The sequence below is a fragment of the Petaurus breviceps genome, unplaced genomic scaffold (genome assembly GCF_028583685.1).
Source record: "Petaurus breviceps papuanus isolate PSGF00001 unplaced genomic scaffold, PetGlider_PUasm1.0 90784, whole genome shotgun sequence".
NCBI lineage: Eukaryota > Metazoa > Chordata > Mammalia > Diprotodontia > Petauridae > Petaurus > Petaurus breviceps.
In genome coordinates this window covers 7,277,654-7,303,006 of record NW_027187345.1, presented here as the reverse complement: position 1 = coordinate 7,303,006, position 25,353 = coordinate 7,277,654, and the positions used below count along the sequence as shown (strand labels likewise).

Sequence of the window (25,353 nt, the reverse complement as noted above, 5' to 3'; positions counted from 1 at the left end):
CCATATTTTCATCAAGAACAGTCTCAAGCATATAGGTCATTTTCATCAAGATTTTTGTAGGGGTGATAAAGCAGATATGTGGATTGAAAGTTACTGATGACTTGGTTCCTTTTCTAGGGAAAAGCACAATCTGACACTTTGCCATTCTTTTGGAAATCTACTCTTTGATATACTTTGAAAAGCTATCTCTGGGTGTCCATACCTCTGTGCTGCCTCCAGCATGGATGTCTTTGGTATATATTTACTAGGATCCAGGCAACTCTGCTTGACTTCATCTTACCAGGCACTGATACATTTTTATACAGTAGAGGTGAAAAACTAAATTGTCAACAATGATAATTGTTTACTGAAGGAATGCTGATGAACAGTCAAGCGATGGTAGCACAAGGAGTGTCTGGAAAGGGCAGTGGAAAGAAAGGCATGTGCAGACTCCTTTTCTAGAACCAGTATGTTGGGAGACATAACAGAAGTGGCAACTAGTATAGAAATGGATGGCTAGAGATAAGACTGCCTTTCTGGAAGGAACCAGGTTATAGACAGAGTTGACTTTGAAACAAGGAGTAGTGACATGGTCAGACCTGTGCTTTAGAAATATCAATTTGAAGAGGTGGCCAGGTGGCTTAGTGAGTAAGAGCACTGGCCCCAGTGTCAGGATGACCTGGGGATCGAATCCGGGCTCAGATACTTAGCACCACACCCAGAAATAACTGGCCGTGTAACCTTGAGCAAGTTACTTAACCCCAATTGCTTAAAAAAAAAAAAAAGAAATATCAATTTGGTAGCTTCTTAGACTGGACAGGGGAGAGACTGGATATAGGAAGATCAATTACAAGGCATTCTCAATCAAACTGAGAAGTGAGGCTAAACTAAGATGACTGTAATAAAAGTGGGATGTGAAAAATATTGTAGAGGTAGAATCAACAAAATTTGTTAAATGTTTGGATGTGGCACATAAGTGAAAGTAAAGCGCTCAGAATGACTCCTATGTTTCAGACCTTGATAAATGAAAGAATACTCGTGCATTCAAGAGAAATAGTGAAGGAGGAGGATAAGTAAGATTAGGGAAAAAAGATAATGAATTCATTTTTGGACATGTTGAGTACAAGGTATCCAACAGTCAGTTAGTAATACAAGACTAGAGGTTAAGACAGAAAAAAGGGCTAGTTACAAGATCTGGGAGTCATCTCTATAAAGATGACAGCTGAATTCATGGAAGCTGATGAGATCTGAATGTAGGGAAAGGAAAGAACTCATGACACAGCTCTGGTGTACATTCATATTAAGAGGTGGGACATGGGTGACAGTCCTATAAAGGAGACTAGGAAAGATCAGTCATACAGACAGGAAGAGAACCAAAACAGAACAATGTCACGAAAACCCAGTGAGACTATAGTTTCTATAAAAGAAGTGGTGGTCAATAGTGTCAAATGCTGAGGAGAGGTCAGATGTTTGAACTTAGCAATAAAGATATCAATGGCAACCTTGGAAAGTGTAGTTTCAACTCATCGACTCCACTCACTTACCTTGCTTTTTACCATATTGTCTTAGCTCACATGAACATCAGACACCTAGCCCTCACCTCTTCAACCCAACCCAGAAACTGTGCTCTCACACTTCAAAATGAACTGATTTATCCTGTAATTTATTGGAATCTTGATGTGACATCCCTGCCCCAATCAAGGGGTACTTCATTCCCTATGGCTGGCAAATCTTCCATCACCTCTTACCTCTTCTGATTCCAGCAATACAGAATCCCTAGGTGCATGTTAAAAACAACTCTTCCTTGCCACTCATTTTTATTCTCCTTTCTCCCAAATACTTCAACCTTACTTCCACCCCCCAATTGAGTTTTATTTGCCATGTCCATCACGTTTCCTAGAATCTTCTTTTATCATTAAAATTCCTTTCATTTTGCAACTTTCCTTCTCCTATTTCCTCAGTTTTCAAACACCCAGAGACCTGGTTCTTTCTAGAAAGGCACTCTGTCTCTAGTCATCCATTCCCATACTGGTTGACACTTCTGTTGTGGCCCCCAACATGCTGGTCCTAGAGGATGAGTCTGCACATGTGTTTCTTTCCATTGCCATTTCCCAAATGATCCTTGTGCTACCATCTCTTACAATCTCTTCTCTCATAAGATTCATTCTATTCAGATATATCACCTTAATTCAGACCTCGTGCCATTTATCTTTCTCTAGAACTTCAGTACTTGGCTTACAGTCTTCCTTTACTTCTCAAAACCATGCCCTTTTACTTAGGAACTTCAGTTTACATGTCAATATTCTCTAAAATACCTAGTCTCCCAGTTCCTTTCCCTAGTAGGTTCCCAAGACCTACTCCTGCACTCTATCTCAGCCACATGGAGGATGGTCACAATCCTTGATCTTTCTACCACTCAGTTCCACCTCCATGATTACGAGTTCTGAAATATTCTGATATCACAATCTTCTATCATTCCTTCTCCCTGTACCTCATTCCTTCTAAACCTATTCATCCTCAACTTGACCTCCAGTTCCTCCAAATTCTTCCAGTATATCAATCCTCTACTGTGGTTTACTTTACCTCCTTTCCCATTCCTGACTCTACTGTTAACCAGTTCAATCTTACAGTCTCTTAAATTTTCAAATCTCTTGACCCTCTATTTTTTTTCATATTTTGTCAAACACTACACTAGATTACTCCTACTATCTACCTCTTTTCCTACATACTTGCTGCTGAAAAGAGCTGGAGAAAGTCAGGAAATTATACTGATTAGTTCCACTACAAATTTTTATTATCTAATCTCAAAAGGGTCCTCACTAGAGGGAAATCCTTTTACTCCTTTCTAATTGATTATCAATCACATTCCTCATTGCAGTTCTTACAAACCTCTTTTCTTCTCAAACTTCCCACACCTCCCCTTCCCATTACTATTAGACCAACCTCATTCAATACTGACAAAATAGAAACTATTCATCCTGAGCTCCCTCTTCTCTTCTCTGTGGATCAAAACTTTTTTACATGTTTCACATCCTTTATTCCAGTTTCTAATGAAGCAATGGCCCTCTCCTTATCAAAACCAACTCCCCCCCACCCCCAAAACTGGGACAATTTACTTTTTGCCCTGTGTATTTTTCATTTATGATTTCTTGAAAGACAGCTCTGGAAAAAACAGGCTTTGAAAAAGCCCACTATCTTTTAAATGGAGCTACTAAATTAAACCCAAATCACTCTAGCTTTCACTGACTGGCCAATAATAGTACCTAGTCCAAGCCTCATTGTTTAGATTTTGATAGCCAGGAATGAACATAAATAGCAACTGTTTTCTGATCAAGCCAGAAATTTTGGGGGTATTCCCCTCCCAGATAGATAATTTTATGATGGTAAATCAGGCCATCTTTTGTCTAAATTCTTACCTATCATTGAAAAGGCAGTGCCCCAGAAAACTGAGACCTAAGAAAGACCTTAATTCAGAAAGACCAAAGTCACTCACTACATTCCAGGCAATTTCCAGTAGTCCTGACTTTGGTCTTGCCACTGGACTACAAGGACTCTAGAGGAGAAATTGAGACTGAATACTCATGTACAAGTCAAGACATCACCCTGGTGACAGCATTGGTCCTCTTAGAAAATGAAGAACAGTGAGATTTCATCTCTGTCTCTTCTAGCAGACTGCTTCCATAGTTATCCCTTCCCTCTCACTGATCTTTAATCTTTCCCTATCTAGCTCATTCCTCATTGCCCATAGACATGCTCAGATTTCCACCAGCCTTAAAAAGCCCTGACCTCATTATTTCCTCAAACTCTGACCCTATATCTCCCTTCCCTTTTATAGCCAAGCTCTAAGGAAAAACCTGTTTATTCTCATTGTGTTTCTCTCCTTTCACTTACTTCCTCTGAATCTAGCTTCTGACCTGATCATTCAAATGAAAATGATTTGACCTAAGTCATCAATAATAAACCTTACTTAAATAAAACTGGAGAATGGAATTCAATAAATCCAGCTCTTACAACAGTATGATAAAATAGATTTGTATCATATTTCAGCTCACACATTACAATAAACTCTTAAGTGAAAAAAACAAAAACAAAACTACAACAATAACAAAAACCCTCACCAAAAATCCTGGAAGAAATAGTAACTAGAGTGCTAGACCTGCAGTCAGGGAGAGCTGGGTTCAAATCCTGCCTCAGACACTCTATTAATGGCACTGAGGAAAGTAACTCTACCCCTCTTTCAGTTAGTTTCCTAATCTTAAGGTAGGGATAATGAGAGTACCTATCTCATAATGTTGTTGGTAGGTTCAGAAGAGATAACATGTTTGTTCTACAAACCTCAAAGTACTATATATAAGTATGTTAGCTATTATGATGTATACATTAAATGAACTGAAAAATTTTCCTGAAGACCAAAAACCTAAGCAGAATGAAAGATTTTTCATAACAAAAAGATGGTGTCACCAAAATTAAAAGAAATAAACTGGAAAAAAGTATAAGTAATAAATATATCAAATAAAGGACTGACGTCCAAAATCTGTAACACACAGATCTAGTAAGACTAATAATACACAATCCCTAACAGAACAGCAGTTACAGGAGCTGATAATTTAGAGTGAGCTTTTTTTTTCAGGTCTGCATTTTTAAGAACTCTGAACTTAACAAGCATCAACAAAAATGACTACTTCCATATAAACAACAGAGCAGGAAGGGAGGGATGTACATGAAACAGCAAATCTATTACGTCTAGCTTACTTTTCTTTTTAAGCACTATCGTAAATTTAACATGTTACTTTCAGAGTTGTTCTGTGATTTCTTCTGGCCTTTCTTCAGGAACACATTTTTCTTTGGAGGAAATATAATTTTTAAAAAACCACATGAAAATATGCTTAAAGTTCCTCATAATATAATGAATTCAAATCAAGACAAAGAGGAATTAATTTGGAATTAGATGCTGGTAGAGTTTAAGAGAAATAGGAATATTAAATCAAAGCTATCTATAGTCACATAATAAAAATGCTGTAAAAAAAATACTTATAACAGCTCTTTTTGTGGTGCCAAAGAATTGAAAATTGAGAGGATGCCTATCAACTGGGGAATGGCTGAACTAGTTGTGTTCTATGAATGTTATAGAATATTACTGTGCTATAAGAAATGACAAAAAAAAGAAATGATAAGCAGGAAGATTTCAGAAAAATCTGGAAAGACATACACAAATTGATGTAAAGTGAAGTGAGCAGAACCAGGAGAACATTGTACATAGTAACAATACTATATAATGAACTGTGAATGATTTAGCTATTCTTAGTAATGCAGTGATCCAAGACAATTCCAAAGGACTCATAATAAAAAATGCTATCCACCTTCAGAGAAAGAATTGAGAGTCTGAATGTAGTCTGAAGCATGCTATTCATTCTTCCTTCCTTTCTTTTTTTTTGGTGGGGGGGGGGTGGGAGAAATGGATCTGTGTCTTCTTTCATAACATAACTAATATGGAAATAAGTCCTGGACTCTGAAGAAACTTTGGAGCTACAGAACCCACAAAAATGACACAGAGAAGCTAACCTCCCACTGAGAACAGCCCAGTGGGCCAGCAGCAAGTGTCAGCACAGCGCTCTAGGTGTTGACTCCAGCCACATGTGAACCCCAGGTTTTAGCCCCAGGGCAGCCTGACCAGTCACTGGCTGGAGGGACTTTAGAACACCAGAAGCTGTGGCAGTTTCCAGAATTATCAACACATAGATGCTAAGGACACAGTGAGAGGTCAGTGCAGTGTGGACTTTGGGATCCAGTAGATGGGAGTGTGAGGAACTGCAGCCATGCAGCTGCCACCACGCAGCAGCTTCAGCTTCTGGTCTGCGGTTTGTAGGGGGACCAAGTGACCAGTCTGAGGCTTAAAGCTCTTGCTTTAACCTGCTTGGATCTGGATTGTGATCTAGGAGGGAGGTCCTGGGGTGTGCAACCAGCTTTCCAGAGTGTGTGTGGAGGCTTCAGAGAGGATACCCAACTTATACCTTTGGCAGCTGAGAAAACCCCAATGTTTGGTAGGAAGCTCCCCTGTCTGGTAGCAGAGTCCTACTATGGCAAAAAACCCAAAAGTCAGGTAACTGAGTGGCAACATGAGCAAACAAGGGAAGCAAAGTAAACAAAGCAACCCAACTTTACACTCCTATTTTGGGGGCAAAAAGGATCAAAGCATGGAACAGGAGGAAAACAGTTAAGTCAGAACTCCTGCACCAGAAGCTTTCAAGAAAAATACGAGCTGGTTACAGGCCATAGGGGACCTTAAGAAGGATTTTGAAAAGCAAGTAAAAGAAGTGGAGGAAAAATTGGGAAGAGAAATGAGAATGATGCAAGAAAATTATGAAATGAGAGTCAACAACCTGACTGAAGAAATTAGCACCTTAAAAAACAGACTAACTCAAATGGCAAAAGAGGCTCAAAAAGGCAATGAGGAGAAGAATGCCTTAAAACGCTGAATTTGCTAGATGGAAAAAGAATCTCAAAAGCTCACTGAAGAGAATCATTCCTTCAGAATTAGACTGGAGCAAATGGAAGCTAGTGACTTTATGGGAAATCAAGATACTATTAAACAGATACAAACAAATGAAAAAATAGAAGGCAATGTGAAATATCTCATTGGGAAATCCACTGACCTGGAAAATAGATCCAGGAGAGATCATTTAAAAATTATTGGACTACCTGAAAGCCATGATCAAAAAAAGAACTTAGAAATCATCCTTCAAGAAATTCTCAAGGAAAACTGCCCTGATATTTTAGAACCAGAGGGCAAAACAGAGGTTGAAAGAACCCCCCAATCACTTCCTGAAAAAGATCCCCAAAAGAAAACTCCTAGGAATATTATAGCTAGGTTCTGGAATTCCCAGATCAAGGAGTAAATATTACAAGTAGCCAGGAAGAAACAATTTGAATATTGTGGAAACACAATCAGGATAACACAGAATCTGGCAGCTTCTACACTGAGGGATGAAAGGGCTTGGAATATGATATTCCAGAGGTCAGAGGAGCTGGGATTAAAACCAAGAATCACCTACCCAGCAAAACTGAGTATCATGTCTCAGGGGAAAATATGGTCATTCAGTGGAATAGAACACTTTCAAGCATTCTTGATGAAAAAACCAGAGTTGAATAGAAAATTTGACATTCAGATACACAAAGCAAGAGAAAGTAGCATGAGAAGGTAAACAGGGAAAAGAATCATAAGGAACTTATCAAAGTTGAACTATTTACATCCCTACGTGGAAAAACAATAATTATAACTTATGGAACTTTTCTCAGTATGAGAATAATTGAAGGGAATAGAAATGTGTGTGTGTATATATAACACATACTAATACATATATATATGTCTATATAGGAGGGTATATGGGTGTATGAATTCGTATGTGAATGTGTATTTATGTGTACAGATATACATAGAGAGCACAGGACCAATTTAATAGGAAGGGATGATATTTAAAAGGTAAAATTAAGAGGTGAGAGAGGAATATAATGAGAGGAGATGGGGAGAGACTGAATGGGGCAAACTATCTCATATGGAAGAGGCAAGGGAAAATGGTTACAATGGAGGGGAAGAACAGGAAGGCAAAAGGGAATGGGTCAACCTTATTCTCATTGAATTTGGCTTAGGGAGGGAATGACATACACACTAAATAGGGTATCTCACCCTATAGGAGAGTAGGGGGGAAGGGGATGAGAGGGGGAATGATGGAAGGGAGGCCAGGCTGGGGGGAAAGAAAGTTGGAAGCACCCACTTTTGAAAAAGAACAGGATCAAAGTAGAGAACAGAACAAGTGGGAGGTGGGAGAGGAGGGAGGGAAATACAGTCAGTCTTTTGCAATATATCCACTATGGAAATGTTATGCATAGCTACACATGTACAACCTATATTGAATTACTTTCTTCCCAGTAAGGGTGGGTGACAAGGGAGGAAGGGAATGAATCTGGAAATCAAAGTTTTAAAATATATATATATATATATATATATATTATTACTAATATTATTTTACATGTAATTAGGAAATGACACATACAAGCACTGAGGCATAGAGATCCACCATGCTGTACTGGAAAGTCGGAGGGGGTATGGGAGAAGATATGGGAGAGAACAGATTGGAGGAGGGGATATTTTGGGGTGGTGGGTAGGAGAAAAACAGGGAGAAAATTTGTAACTCAAAATGCTGCAGAAATGAATGGTGTAAACTAGAAGTTAATAAAGCATTTGATTTAAAAAAGAAGAAATTATTGGGGGTGGAGGGAGGAATGACACTCAGTATGATAAACTGTGACCCATATAGCTGTAATGCCAGCTAGACATTCCTTGTATATAATAAGCCAGTATCTCTCAACAGTGATGTTTTGGGGCAGTATAGAAGCACCCTATCCAAGTGATCTTGGTTATGTCCAAGAAACACTGTCCATTGATTGTACTTCCTATGTGCCTGTCAAGTTGAAAATGCATTGGGATGTATATCACCTTGAAATAATTTTTTTTTTTTAAAGCAATCGGGGTTAAGTAACTTGCTCAAGGTTACAAGGCCAGTTATTTCTGGGTGTGGTGCTGAGTATCTGAGCCCGGATTTGATCCAGGCTCATCATTTGATCATCCCGACACTGGAGCCGGTGCTCTTACTCGCTGAGCCACCTGGCCGCCCCTTGAAATAAATTTCTGCCAGCAAACTTTTGGACCTAGATTTTAACTGTTTCAGTAGAGAGATGAAAATTTTATTTGGGTTATATCAACTGACCACCTCTTCAGACTGTGTACTCTATTGTTTTTTTCTGACTTTTAGGGGGAGAAATGTTTTTAATTCCCATTCAGATCAAAAGAGTAAGGAGTTTCCTCACTGAAAAGTTGTAGAGTTTTTGTTTGTTTTTCCTCTCTACCCCTGCTATCAATAAACCAAAACAAAAGATGTGAATACTTGTGAGCTTCGGAGAGCATGTATATAGATTAGCTGTGAGCATGACTCAAACTACGGAGGGGTTTGTTTTGCTGTAGATATTATGCTTTAAACAGGGTGCTGCTCCCCTTTTTCTTTATTACCAACACCATGGGTGTAAAGTTGTTTTGTTTACTTTCCAATGCTGGCACAAATGTGTTGGTTCACCTTTTTTCATATATCTGTGTATAAACTTATTCTGTTTATTGTTTACTATGGGATTAGTATTATGCTTTGAGGTAACAAAAATCATTTGTATTGCCTGACGAACTGTTAGCTTGTAAAGTTTTTTTAAGTTTTTTTTATCTCAATTAATTTAAAGGAATGGACAAATAAACATGTAAAAGATGAAAAAAAAAAGAAATAAGTCCTGTATGACTGCACATGTATATCAAACTGCTTCCTGTTTCATGGAAGGGGAACTCAATATTTTTTAAAATGATGTTAAAAATTGTCTTTACATGTAATTGGAAAAAAATAAAATATTATTAAAATGGGAATACTATTACATTGTTGGTAAGATAACAGTCTGGTACAGGTATTTTAGAAAGCAATAGGGCAATACTAGTCATAAAACTGCTATCTTTCCAAACATTGCTTCAAGTCCAGATTTCCTTGTCCCTCCTCCCAAAAAATAAAGGAAAGGATTATTTAGTTGTACAAAAAATATTAACAATATTGCATCAATAATAACTGCAAAAAATTAGAACATCTCTATGTCTAATAATCACAGAAAATCTGATAAATGATATATTAATGTAATGAAATATAATGGTATTATAAAAAGCAATAAATATGAAATAAAAGAGAATATTGCAAGACCTATAGGAAATGATGGAATCTAGATCATCAGAGTTAGAAACACACATTGATAACAATTTAAGTTTTAAAGCATTTTCTTTTCTTTTCTTTTTTTTTACTTTTTGGAGGGGGGAGGGTAGGGCAATTGGGGTTAAGTGACTTGCCCAAGATCACATGACTAGCTTTTGTGTGTGTGAAGTGTCTGAGGCCAGATCTGAACCCAGGTCCTTCTGACTCCAGGGCTGATGCTCTACTCACTGCGCCACCTAGCCTCCCCCTAAAGCATTTTCTAAAGAACAAAATTGGTAGCACAATAGACAGACCTAGAAGAGGGTACAGAACCAAAAGCCTTTGCTGAGTATTAAAATTCATTTGGTTCTAACTTATAAAATGCTAAAGGTTTTAGGTAAGATTTTTGCTCCTAATTCTACAAGCTTAACATATTATTTGTTTCTGTAGTTAAGTGCTTCTTAAAGTATGGGTCCTGACCCCATATAGCAACAGTAAAAGGTTTCTGAACTTTCAACCAAAAATTAATTAAAAATCAAATGCATAATGAATCCGAAGTGTTTCTGGCTGCACCTGCCCACCTTGCATCAAGCAACTTCACTCTGGCCTACATTTGGAACACAAAGCACTTTGCATTGCACATGCCCTTAGTCACGCAATTCCAATGAACACAGCCAAAACATGAAGTCCTGGGTTAAATTAATCTGTGAAAATATGTCAAACTCTTCCATTAACTGATAAACTCTTAATGACTACTAACAAGCTATGAAATACATTAAACTCTTTGAAATAACAGCTTACCTGAAAGGCAAAGGGCATTTGAAAAGGCAAATTTCTCCAATATGATTTCATCTAGGTTCAATTCTGAATTTAACCTGATTTCCCCCCCATGAAGCTTTGATTGGCCCCTATGAAAAGGAAAATAAAAAAAGATAAATAAATCCTATATTAGACATCACTTTACAAATCTTTCTTATTAAAAAACAGGGATGTAAGGTACATGAGTCAGCAGGTTACAACTATCTTTAAGGAGGCAGCTGGTAGCACAGTAGAAAGAGCCTTGGCATGGGGAAAACCCATGAAAATTTGGTTGAAGATATTTTCAACCTGTGTGACTCTGGGTAAGTCATTTAAGCTATGTCAGTCTCAAGTTGTCTTCCTCTGTACAACAGGTATCATAATAAGTAGTACCTACCTATAAGGCTATTGTGAGGATAAACTAAGATAATATTTCCTTGTCATACATTTAGTAAACCTTAAAGCACTACATAAATGCTTTTGTTGTCCTTTAGTCACGTCTGACTCTTTGTGATCCCATGTGAGGTTTTCTTGGCATAGATACTGGAGTGGTTTGCCTTCTCCTTCTCCAGCTCATTTTATAGATCAGAAAACTGAGGCAAATAGGTTTAAGTGACTTACCCAGGGTCACATAGCTAGTGCCTGAAAGAGGATTTAAATTCAAGTCCTCCTGACTCCAGGGCCAGTGTTCTATCCACTGAACCACCTAGCTGACATTTTATAAATGCTACTTATGATTATTATTTGAATAAAGAATTGTCTACTGGTCCAGGTACTAAAGTGAATAATAACTGTGAATTAAGATAGATTTAATATATGTCTATAGTTTCTGAAATCAAGTAGAAATCTGAAGCACAACATTAACTTTTAAAAATCTCTATGAAATAGTTTGATGTTTATTAAATGTCCAATATTCTCCCAATTCATATTATTTAGATAATGCCATTTTTTGTTAAATGACTTTATTTAATGGACTTAAGGACACTTCACCTATTAAAATCATTTTTAAAAGTTCTGTCACAGCTGTGTTCAAAGGATATAGCAGTTCTCAAAAGAATTGTAAACTATTAGTGATCATATGAAAGACTGCTTCAAATCACTAATAAGAAAAGACATAGAAATGAAAATGGCTCTGAAGTTTTATCTGCTATTCGGCAAACTAGCAAACATCACAAAAGATAGCGTAGTTACTGGTGAAGGGCTAAGGAACTACTGGCAAGCTAAATAACTATTGATGGAAATGCAGATCAGCTTAACCATTCTGGAATACAGTTTGGAATTCAGATAATAAAGTGGCTAAAATGTTCATACTCTTTAACCTGGGGATCCCAGTACTATGTATATACCTTAGTGTGGTCAAGGATAGAATGGCTGCATATACTGGAAACAAAGTAGATGCCAAATGACCACAGAACAGCTAGAAAAAAAAAGACTGTGGTATGTGAATGTAATGATAGGCTATTGTGCCATGAAAAATGAAGAACATGAAGACTACAGAGAAGCGTGGGAAGACTTTCCTGGAAGAACCAGGAAAACTACACACACACACACACACACACACACAATGATTACAACAATGTAAACAGAAAGAGCAGAAAAAAGTAACTGATTTGCTGTGAGATTATAAAGATGAAGCTTCTCCCTGAAAAAAATGAGAAAACCCTTCTTTGCAGAGATGGAGGATTAAGGATATGGAACAATAAACATACTATTGGGTTTGGTTGATGTCTTGGTTAATTTTGCTGACTTTTTTTTTCAGTAATAAAGCTTAGCTCTCTGAGAAAGTGGAAGGACAGACATTAAAATCAATATAAAAACAAAAAGAATGAACACACTTTTTTTTTTGGAGGGCAATTGGGGTTAAGTAACTTGCCCAAGGTTACACGGCTAGTTTGTGTGTGTGTGTGTGTGTGTGTGTGTGTGTGTGTTAAGTGTCGGAGGCTGGATCCAAACTCAGGTCCTCCTGGCTCTACGCTGGCGCTCTACTCACTGCACCACCAAGCCGCCCCTCAACATACATTTTAAAAAAGAAAAGCACCCAAAAAATAACGATAAGGCTTCACTTCACATCTACAAATTGGCAAAGATAAAAAAGGCCATTAGTCAATGATGGAAGGAATATGGGAAGATGGGCACAGTAATACACTCGATTAAAAGAAAAAGAACTTATGTACTGGTTCCTGAGTATCAATTTGGAATTATTTGTAAAAAAGTAACTAAAATGTCCATCCATTGAACTCACCCACAAAATGGAAGTGAACAGCAGAGTGGATTAAGAACTAGAATCCTACAATAAACTGTTTAAAAAAAACATCCCTGAAGCAGAGAGACACACACAGAGTACAGGTAAGAGGGGGTAAGAGTAGAATCTGTTATGCTTCTGTTGAAGTAAAAAAAAAAGCAGTGGTAGCAATCATGATCTCAGACAAAGCAAAAGCAAAAATAGATCTAATTAAAAGAGATAATCAAGGAAACTAGATATTACTAAAAGGTACCATAGAAAATGAAATAGGATCAGTACTAAACATATATGCATCAAATGGTATAATGTCCAAACTCTTAAAGGACAAGTTAAAGGAGTTACAGGAAGAAATAGATAAATTATACTAGTGGGGACCTCAATTTTCCCTTTTCATAACTAGATAAATCTAACCAAAAAACAAAACAGAAAGAGGTTAAGGAGATGAACAGGATTTTAGAAAAATTAGATATCATTGGCCTCTGGAGAAAACTGAATAGGAATAGAAAGGAATATACCTTTTTCTCAGTGGTACATGGCACCTACACAAAAACTGACAAATGCAGAAAAGTAGAAACATTCAATGCATCCTCTTCAGATTATGCAATAAAAATTACATCCAATAAATAGATTAAAAGACAGATTAGAAAAAGATACAACGTAAATTAAAAATTAATTGGAAACTAAATAATACAGTCCTAAAGAATGAATGGATCAAAGAACAACTCATAGAAACAATCAATAATTTAATTAAAGAGAATGACACCAATGTGACAATATATCAACATTTATAGGATGCTGCCAAAGGGGAAGATTTTTATCTAAATGCTTACATCAATAAAATAGAGAAAGAGCAGATCAATGAACTGCACATATAACTAAAAAAAGTAGAAAAAAAACAGATTTAAAGATCCCCAATTGGAAATTCTGAAAAGCAAAGGAGAGATTAACAAAAGTAAGAAAACCATTTAATAAAACTAGGAGCTAGTTTTATGAAAAAAAAAAAAAACCAATAAAATAGATAAACCATTGGTTAATCTGATTAAAAAAGAAAAAGAAAAGCAAGTTACCACGTATCAAAAATGAAAAGGGTGAATTCATCACTGTGTGCACCCCAAAACTGTGTATAACAGAGATCCTCACCCAAATAATACTCAGAGGCTTTTCAATGCAGGAATCAGAAAAGAAGGGTTTATTACGATCTTGAGAAAGGGCCACCCTTCTGACAAATGGTCAGGGAGGAGAAGCAATTTACAAAAGGAAATGGCAAAGTTATAAAGCCCTAAGACAAAATTCTCTCCCACTCCTCTTCTGACCCTTTTCTTCCATTGGCTGTAAGGTGCACAATCTAAGTACAGCAATCTACCTCAAGTACCGGAACAAAAAAACAGTAGACCACCCAATGTATATTTGAGAAAGCACTTCTGTCCTTATTTGGCATATCTTATGCTGAGGTGTCAGTGAGGAGAGGGGTGACTCCCCACCACTCTGAGTTTTGAGTCCTTGTAAATCATGTGATTTCCGGTGAAGGGGAACTTGGGCCTGTTTCCCACAAAAAGCCTTACTAGATTTTAGAGTATAGTCTGAGAAGTTTTCACTCTTTCACTCACCACCAATGAAGAGAAAATTAAAACAATTATTAGGAGCTATTTTGCCCAATTATATGCTACTAAATATGACAATCTAAGTAAAATGGATGAATATTTACAAAAAATTCATTGCCCGAATTAACAGAAGAAATAGAATATTTATATAACCTTATTTCAGAAAAAAGAAAATTGAACAAACCATTACTGAGCTCCCTGAGAAAAAAATCCCCAGAACCGTATGGATTCTCAAGTGAATTTTCCCAAACATTTAAAAAACAATTAATTCCAACACCATTTAAACTATTTGGAAAAAGAGACAAAGGAGTCCTACAAAATTCCTTTTATAGAGTGCTAATACACTAAAATAAGAAGAGCAAAAACAGAGAAAGAAAACTATAGACCAATTTCCCTAATGAATACTGATGCAAAAATTTTAAATAAGATACAAACAAGATTTCAGCAATATATCACAAAGATCATACAGTATGATTAGGTGGGATTTATACCAGGAATTGCAGGGCTCATTCATTATTAGGAAAACTTAGCATAATTGACCATATCAATAACAGATGCAACAAAAATCATGATTATCTCAATAAATGCAGAAAAAGCTTTTAACGGAATACAACATTTCATTCCTATTAAAAACACTAGACAGTATAGGAAAAAATGAAGCTTTCCTTAAAACAATAAGTAGTATTTATCTAAAACCATTAACAAACATTATCTATAATGGGGATAAACTAGAAGTGATCCAATGATATCAGGGTTGAAGTATGAATGCCTATTATCACCACTATTATTCAATGTTGTACTAAAAATAGTAGATAAAGGAATAAGATAAGAAAAAGAAATTGAAGGAATTAGGACAGGCAATGAGAAAATAAAACTATCACTCTTTACAGATGATATGATGGTACAGTTGAGGAACCCTAGAGAATCAACTAAAAACTAGTTAAAATAACGAACAACATTTAGCAAAGTTGCAGGATATAAGATAAACCCGCATAGATTATCAGCATTTCTATATATTACCAACAAAGTTCAGCAGAAAGAGATAGAAAATTTCCATTTAAAATAACTCTAGACAAGATAAAATACTTGAGAATCTACCTGCCAAAACAAACCCAGGAATTATATGAATACAATTACAAAATACTTTTCATACCAATGAGGTCAGGTCTGATCAACTGGAAAAATATTAATTGCTCATGTGTAGGCCAACCTCATATAATAAAAATGACAATTCTACTAAATTAATTTATTTATTCAGTGCTGTACCAAACAACCAAAAAATTGTAGAAAAAAATCATTACAAAATTCATCTGGAATAGCCAAAGATCAAGAGTACCAAGGAAACTAATGAAAAAAAAATGGGAAGGAAGGTGGCCTAACCATACCATGTATCAAACTGTATTATAAAGCAGCAATCATCAAAGCACTCTGGTAATGACTAAGAAATCAAGTGGTGGATCTGTGGAGTATATTAGGTACATAATACACAATAGGTAAATTGACCACAGTATCTGATTGTAGCCCTAACACAATATTCACAGCGCCAAAAGCAACTATGACTATGCTGGCATAGTTCTCAATTGCAAAATATAACAGACTCTCCATAGAGAAGACAGAAGCAAAACATCTATTCGGACACCAGAAAACCAAATCCACAATTCATAAAATGGAGTCCATCATAGCAACAAAGAAGTTAATACACCATAACACCACAGAGAGCCACACCATACTTTAGCCTTCCCACAAACAAACATTTACAAGCTTAGTTGTCTCCTTAGGTGCGTCCCCTCCTCCCTCCAGCTCTAACTGCTTTGACTCCCAGCTTCCTATGGGTTCTGCTGTACCCTTCAGCAAGCTCCTCCCACCACAGGTTCCATGTGATTACATCCAGCCTATTAAGGGGCAGGGAAGATCTTCAAATTCTCTTAGGCCTATTAAGGGGCAGGGAAGATCTTCAAATTCCCATTCCCATTACACTGATAAACACAAATATTCCAGCTTTGGGGACAAAAAGTGCTAGGAAAACCAGAAAGCAGTTTGGCAGAAACTAAGTATAGACCAAAATGTCACAACATGTACCAGAATAAGGTCAAAAAGGGCACATGATTTAGACATAAAAAGTGATACCATAAGTAAATTAGGGGAGTATGTAATAGTTTACTTGTAACATCTATGGGTAATTGAAGAATTTATGACCAAACAAGAGATAGAGAGTATTACAGGATATAAAATGGATAATTTTGATTACATTAAATTAATTTTTTTGGGTGGAAAAAACAAAACCAGTGCAGCCAAGATTAGAAAGGAAAGCAGAAAATTGGAGAAAAAAATTTTACTGTAAGTTTCTCTGATAAAGGCCTCATTTCTCAAATATACAGATAATTGATTCAAATTTAAAATACAAGTCATTCCCCAACTGATAAATGGCCAAAGGAGATAAAAAGGCAATTTTCAGACAAATCAAAGTTATCTACAGTGATATGGGAAAATGCGCTAAATCACTACTGAAGAAAGAAATACAAATTAAAACAACTCTGAAGTACCACCTTACACCTATCAGATTGGCCAATATGACAGAAAAGGAAAATGACAAATGTTGAAGGGGATGTGGGAAAACTGGGATAATAACGCACTGCTGATGGAGTTGTGAACTGATCTAACCATTCCGGAGAGCAATTTGGAACTATGCCCAAAGAGTATAAAACTGTGCATACCCTTTGACCCAGTAATACCACTGCTAGGTCTATGTACCAAAGGAAGCCCCTCCCCCCTCCAAAAAAAGGAAAAGAATATATATGTATGTGTGTATATGTATGTATATATATATATATATATACATATATATATATGTACACACACAAATATTTAGAGCAGCTCTTTTTGTGGTGGTAAAGAGTTGGAAAGAGAGGGGATGTCTATCAACTGGGGAATGGTAGAACAAGTTGTGTTTTAGAACTGTGATGGAATATTACTGTGCTATATGAAACAATGAACAGGATGCTTTCAGAAAAACCTACAAAGACTTACATGAACTGATGCAAAGTGAAATGAGAACACTGTACACAGTATGAGAAATATTTCTACAAAGATCAACTATGAATGACTTGGCTATTCTCAGCAACACAAAGATCCAAGAGAATTCCAAAAGACTTATGATGAAAAATGCTATCCACGTCCAGAGAAAGAACTGATGGAGTCTGAATGCAGATCAGAGCATACTATTTTTTGTGGCTTTTTTTGGTCTGTGTTTTCTTTTACAACATAACTAATATGGAAGTATGTTTTGTATGATGGCACATGTCAAACCTACATCAAATTGTCGTCTCAGTAAGGAGAAAGGAAGGAGAGTGGGAGAGAATTTGGAACTCAAAATTTTAAAAAACAAAATGTTAAAAATTTTTTTCATGTAATTGGAAAAAATGGTAAAAATAAAATAAAATGTCCAGTCTTTTAACTCAGCAATTTCAATAGAGATTTCAACACACCCATAATACAAATTTATAATATGCTTCAAGGAGAAACAATGATCCAATATGAACCCAAGCATTCACAGTGGTACATTCTCCCATCAACTGGGGGAATGACTGAACAAAGTAAGATATATACATGCAATGGAATATTAATTAGGTATAAGAAATGACTTATGAAGAATTGAGGCAAACATGGAACGCTTGTATGAATTCATGAAGAGAATGCAGTACCAAAAAGGACAATATACACAATGACTGTGAATGCAAAAATCACTAAAAGAAGGAAAATAAATGAGTAACTGAAAATCTAATAATAATCCTGGAGAATATACAATGAAGTATAATTTTTGCTTTGCCACCAGTGTTAGTTTATTGCAGAATAGGTGCTTAGAAAGGTGCAGCAAAATTAGGCATTTGGGCTTCTCCCATTACAGTGCTTCTGGTAAATATTTACAAAAAGACCACCAAGAAAATAAAAGCAGTTTTTGTGCCAACATTTGTTGTAGAGGATGTTAAAGAAATTCCATGAAGAATCTGATAAGATCCTTTAAATTAAATCAACATATATTTTTAAATTTGGTACCCTGGCCAAGGCACTTAATGTCTTGGTGGCCTAGGCAACCCTCTATAACTGTAAGTACCAACCTGCATAGGTAGAGGAAGTTCCTCACTAGGAGGTACTGATGAAATCAAAGGTTTGATAAAGAAAAAACTTCAGAGCTATATTTTGTTTTTATGCCACATTCATTTCCAAATATATCCTTTCTCTTCCCTACTCAGACAGCAATCCTTTGTAATAGAAATATAAAAAGAGGGGCGACTAGGTGGCACAGTGAATGGAGCACCAGCCCTGGAGTCAGGAGGATCTAAGTTCAAATGTGGCCTCAGATACTTAACACTTATTAGCTGTGTGACCTTGAGCAAGTCACTTAACACCAACTGCCCTGCCTTTCCCCTCCAAAAAGCAAAAATATATATATATGAAAGTAGCAACAGTTCAGCAAAAGTACCACCTTCTAGACTCCTCCATCAAGGTGTTTCCCTTGTATGTGCCAATATTTTATCAGATCCCTTAAAAATAGAAGAGAGAATCTTGTTTAATGATTCTCTGATCATTACTATCAGGCAATCCACAAAACAGGTAAATGTACATTCACCAAAGGTGTTCTCCATTACTGTGGGGGGAATTCAAGGTAGAGTACAAGATAAAGAATGATTCCCTATAAATGATGAGGCCCTTCAGATATTCTTTGTAGATGCCACTGTGCAGATACTACTAAGCCCTGGAACACTGTAAAGCTACCAAATGAGATCCTCAAGAGTTTGGCCTAACTATTAGCAAAGGAAAAGCTAAGTAGATAAACAATACCTATTGTCTAGAATCATAGTATGCTGTAAAATGGACAACTTACAGAGCTCATCCATATGTATGTAAATGTATGGTATACTGTAAGATGGAAAACCTACAGCACAGCTGTGGGGGTGTGTGTGTGTAATATATCTGACAATACAGGACAATGTTCTGCAAATTGAGAATGAATAAGATCCAGAATTGAACAGGAGGAAGAATGCTGGAATTGCCTTTGGGAATTAGCAAAGTTCTTTTAATGGCCTCTGGCTTCTCCCTAAAACAAAGGCCCATATTTTTCATGCCAATGTTATTCCATGCTACTCCAGTGATCTCGTCAAAATGCTGTGAGTCATGAATTACTGCAGTATCTGAATAATTCAAGGTGAATATAATTCAAAGGGTAATGAGGGGGTACATGATGGGCATGAAAAGGTTGTAACATATCACAAAAAAGAAATCATATGGGGAAATGGGATATCAAAGAAGTCTATGATTATGAAAGAAGAGGGACTGGTCATTCTGTAAGAAAAAGGAATAACCAATGCACCACTGATATCCTTTGAAATGTCAAGGGGACTCAAGGAAGGTCCCTGCTGTGTTGGGTGGATTCCCTTTGTTGAACTTAATGGAAGGACACAGAGAAAATGGGATGGGAAGGGATGGGTATCCTGCAATCTGCACTGCTAGAGTAAATGCCCACATTAATGAGATCACAGATCTACTGGAGTATTGTAGATATTCTTTTAGTGCAGCTAATAACAAGTTTCTTACTCTGCTTTCATGTAGTTAAGTTCTTCATTCTCCCAGTGAACCAGTGCCATTTCATAAGGGTGAACTTCATGTTTTTCCAAAATTTGCATCACATGTTTCATCTAGAGGAAAATAAAAACCAATCCCAAATAAGATATGATTTAAACCATATGAGTTTTCTATGATGTTAATATTTGCATTTTTCCCATAATACTTGTTAACTTTTTTTGACTGCTTAAGTTTTTTTTAAAGTTAAAGTTCATTATTGTAAAGTTAAAGTTCATTCATGTATTGTAATTATTGTAATAATAAATTAATCCTGATCTTGATACTGGCAGGGTATAGTTTACAATGTTCAAATTTTAAAAAAATCTCTTGTAAAGTAAGGCTCGCTTTGGCCTATTCTCAATGAACAATGCACAAATGATCTACTTTTCATATTATGCACTGTAAATGTTTAATCACAGGCAGGCTTTTGCTTGCAAAGTATTCTCCCATCAATTAATATAGTAACTCTATATACATTATTTAATTTGAACCTCTAAACAATCATGTGTGGTAAGAACCACTGCCCTTTTAATCTCCATGTTACACAGGAAATTGAGGTCAAAGAGTTTGTGACTTAAACCACAGATAAGTTAACTAGCTAATTAAATCATTAATAAGTGTTAGAGGTACATTAGGACCCTAGGTCTCTCCTATCTTCAAGTCCAGGTATTTCTACTACACTAAGCTACTTCATAAAACACAGAGAATCAAAGATTTAAAGCTAGAAGGGACCATCAAGCCAAATTCCCTCATTTTATAATTAAGGAAACTAAGGCACAGAGAGGTTAAATGACTCGCCCAGGATCATACAGATACTAAATATCTGAAGAAGAATTTGAACTCAAGTCTTCCTAAGTCTACTACTCTCTCCAACATACCATATTGCCTCTGGTTTCACATAACAGAAAAGAAAACATAATTAGGAAGACAAATCTGCTTAGGAATGTATGTAATAAAGAACAAACAGAAATACTGTTTAGATTTATCTGCTACTTTTAGATTATTTTGCACCACTGCTCTCATCCAATATGACAAATAACTGATGTATATAAAAACTTTTAAAATTTGTTTCTAGAAGCTTCTAAGCTTTCAAGTTTATTTTCATACGTACAGTTTTGTTCTCCACATTCCAAAATACAACAGCTCCTTCCCTGTATAAAAAAAATGAAAGAATCCGTTCATTTTAAGAGTTATATTATTTTGCTTAATACAGAAAAACATGTTCATATAAATCCTGGAATATTTCCAAATGTGAATACTATTAAAATGAATAAACTTTTAAAAAACTGATGTGAAACTTTGTTTTCTATCTGGACTAGTTAAAATAAAAATTGCTTTTCATTAAAGTGTTTCTTGATTTTGTCAGGGGAAGGTAATGGAGGTTTTTGTCCAATACAGATTGAAATGACAAAATTTTAAAAAAGGTCAAATCAAAATTATTTATTTTTTATACTTAAACAAAGGTTATTTTTTCTAATATCACTGGTTTTATAGTGCTTCCTTATTGCACAAATAACTGCTACTCTACTACTCGTTTGAATACTTAGATCGATTAAGACTAGTTATAATCAGGATATACAAAAATCTTGAGAGAGTCCAGAGATACTTTTTAGCCTCCTTCAGGACTAACTATAGAATCTCTCTAGTTCCTAAACAACAAGGAAGGAACTCCAGGGGAACATGCTCTTTAAGTATGTAGATAGGTGTGAGGTACAAATGAAGTTGTACCACACTGAAAATACTCAAAAGAGAATTATGATGATGCCTTAAACTGTTCGAAGTTGCTTAAGACTCTGCCAGAATGTAAAGCCTATATATAGCCATGAGTAAACTTGCCTAATTTGATGCTTATGAAAGGGATCAACATTAGTCTGGAAGTTGCTGAATGAAGACTCTTGGATGAAATCCAGTTCATCAGGCCTCTAAAGAGCTGGAAAGTAATAAGTCTGGAGACCAGAGGAAATGGGCCATGAAATTACAAGAGAAACAGGGAGAGTGGGGAAAAGATAATTAGTCAATAATGACAATAACCACTATGGACAACTTGGCCAGTGATATGCTACAATAAGAACATAAAGCTTTTATAGATGGATCCTATTAAATATATCCAATATAGGGAAAATTTATATTAAAAAAGACAAATTGGGGAATGATTATTCATCTTGAAAGGAATCTTACAAAAGGATGTGCTACAAGGTTCTTTTAAAATAATAAGCTCCCTAGCACGTCTGAAGTAGGGCTAATTGTCCCATTTACTATATGAAATAAAAGAATTCAATTTCTAGAATATAGACAGACTACCTGGAATAGATTTTGGTTTTTGCATTACCTGAAGAAAAAGATTGTTCCAGGATCGTATTCTTTTTCAGAATTTTCTACACCAATCACCAAAATATTTGCTGCATCTATAATTTAAGGTAAATGGAGAAGCTATGTAAAAAGAGACAATTTTCTTTCCCCCCCAATCAGTTGTTTTAAAACTAGCTTTGTTGAAATTCTTAAGGCCACTGCTCCAAAATAAGTACTATATGACATAAATGCCTATCAACATTTCTTAAAAAAGAGATAACATGAGAAATGAGAAAAGGATAAGAGAAGATTTACTATATAACAATAATACTTGGCACTGTTTAAAATTGTCCAGTTAAAACTAATTTTGATTCTACAGTTTGCTCCATTTAGTAACTATTGAAATTATGCTAGTTGCTATAATTCAAACATGAATTCACTTCAAAATCAGTACTGAAAAAAAATCTCAAAAGAATACTTACTTTTTCCTTAACATATTTTGCTAATACCATTGTTGCAATAATAATAATGATGATGATAATGATAGCTACCATTTACATAGTAATTAATGTGCTAAGTGCTTTACCATTATCATCTTATAATGATCCTCATTACAACTCTAGGAGGTAGGTACTATTATTATCCTCATATTACAGGTGAAAAAATTGAGGCAAACAGAAGTCAAGTGACTTGCCCAGGCTCATACAGCTAGTAGATGCCTCAAGTCACATTAGAACTCAGGTCTCCTCTGAATCTAGGCCCAGCATTATATCTACTGTACCACCTAACTTTGATATTTTAAAATAAGACTATGAGGTCTACAGGGGAAATATATAAAGATAAACAAGAATATAGACAATTTTGGAACAAATATACCCTTAAAAGTTCTCCTTGAGAATTAATACCCTATTTAATTAAAAAAAATAAAGCAGAAAGAGACCTTATAATTTTAAAAATTCTCCCCTCCAACCTTCCACCAAATTGTCCTGGGAGAAACCAAATCCTAAACTTTCCTTCTTTTAGAACGAGTCACTTTAAATGCCTGTAGAGGTGGGCAACTTAATTATAGACAAGGGTGACAAGTAGGGGCAAAATGATTTCAGTAAAACTCCCCAGAGAGTTGAGATGGTGGTTTGTCTAGAGTCCACGTAATAGACCACTTGTAAGTTTGGACACTAAGAAAGTGACATAGCTGACAAACAATGTCAGGATGGTGGTTGCTGTTGTAGCTCTCTAGTGAAGGGGGTCTGGACACAGCTTCATCACTCTAGATGAGATATGTCTATCTTAGCAAATAAGCAGCAGAGCAGGTAGTCTCATCATGGTGTTGTCAAATACCGTAGAGTCCCTAGTCTCTACCTTGGGGATAAGGGATAGCTATGAACAAATGCTTTGTAAAGTTTCCTCTAATCACGGTCTTTATATGTTTTTATTCAAGTAACACCGTTCACTGAGATGACCCTAAATTGTGACTAAAATGTGATTACCACCATCACCACCTCTTTTTGGGGGGAATCTTTCCTCTTATTTTAGACCTTCAAAGAATCTATCTGGTTACAACAGCATGAACTTTAGTTTTTAAGTATTTGAATGATAAGCAATGGGTGATTTACTTCAAAAGTTCTTATTGTTCAGGATCCCTAGGACTAGTGATTTTGTAGCCATAATATAGTTTTAAACTGGACAAAAATAAGAGGAAATGGACCTTCCACCTTCAAAGTACTTAATAATGTAAAAAAAAATTTCTATTTTTGTCTATGACAATTGACATATGCAAATACATTATTCTTTTCTAATATGAATATGTTATCTGTGTAAAAACTTTACTTGGCTGTGGAAAATGTAAATATGACAGTTCTTCAAATAAATAAGACATAGACAACTGTTTGTTTTTTTTTTAAACAAATTCTATTTCTAATATACTCTTATGGCTTTCACATAAAAACATACCTCTAGGCAAGTTGGTTATTTCCATGTATCCATGAGATCCCAATTCATGGGACAGATTACCAAGATGATATTCATCTGCTGTTGCAAAAGCTGTGCAGTGCATCAGGTCCTGTACCAATGAGAACAATACAACATAGGTTACTAAAAGGTTCAAGTCACTATAATTTATCACTCTATAAGACTGGATTTGCACAACTAGAGCTCCAGATACACAAAGTTTCTGAAAATAAATAATGGTTATCCAAAGAGAAAGTATACTTTGAAGATATTTTATAATTGTAACATTTATTACACAATATTTCTACTTTAAAGCAATAAAAGTCAGTCCAGGATTTCAGTTTGACTAATATGAAACTGACAACTCCTTGGCTTGGAAAATGACATCCTTGTTGATAAGGTTCTGTCTTCTACCAGGTCCTAGTACAGTAAAACTTATTTTTACATATGGTGGTTAAAAAGGTGAATAAAAAAAAACCTCATTTCTAAACAATTTTCAGATTCCAATGGCTTTGTGGCCCATTCTACTTTCAGACAATTCAAATTGCTAGGAAGTTTTTCTTCCATCAATTCTTCGATCCACATTCTCCAAGTTCTGCCTTCTGGGCCAAGGTAGAAGAAACTAAATCCGTCTTCTACATGATCCTCTCCAGATACTTGAAGAGCTCTCTCATAGTGCCTATTAAGTCATTTCTTCTCCAAGATAAATATCTAAAGTTCTTTAAACCTGTCCTCATATATTATGAGTTCAGAGCCCTTCAACTCCCTGGTCACCCTTATTAATGTCATTCTTATTATGACTTACAAAAAACTCCAAATGTGTCTGACCATGGCAGAATACAGCAGGTCTATCATTTCTTTTAATCTGTATAGTACACCTTTCTTGTTGTTGCTTTTTTGGTTTGTTTTTTTCCAAGAGGGGGAAGGCAAGGCAATTGGGGTTAAGTGACTTGCCCAGGGTCACACAGCTAATACGTGTTAAGTGTCTAAGGCTGGATTTGAACTCAGGCCCTCCTGACTCCAGGGCCGATGCTCTATTCACTGTGCCACCTAGCTGCCTGAGTAAACCTCTCTTAATGCAATCTAAGATCACATTGGTGTTTGGCTG

General features: G+C 35.9%; 1 protein-coding gene across 5 annotated transcripts in view; it reads right to left on the bottom strand.

Moving 5' to 3' along the window:
* Positions 1–25,353, bottom strand: part of RMND1 (required for meiotic nuclear division 1 homolog) — a 67,088-nt gene that overhangs the window by 22,244 nt on the left and 19,491 nt on the right. For 4 of the 5 annotated variants that reach the window (XM_069069665.1, XM_069069666.1, XM_069069668.1 and 1 more), the window contains 5 exons: positions 24,249–24,357; positions 22,339–22,414; positions 21,121–21,160; positions 19,983–20,083; positions 10,551–10,657 (listed from right to left, as the gene is read on the bottom strand). In XM_069069665.1, the coding sequence (XP_068925766.1) occupies positions 10,551–10,657; positions 19,983–20,083; positions 21,121–21,160; positions 22,339–22,414; positions 24,249–24,357 (433 nt within the window). The remainder of the gene's footprint in view (positions 1–10,550; positions 10,658–19,982; positions 20,084–21,120; positions 21,161–22,338; positions 22,415–24,248; positions 24,358–25,353) is intronic. The other variant, XM_069069667.1, reaches the window with a different exon arrangement.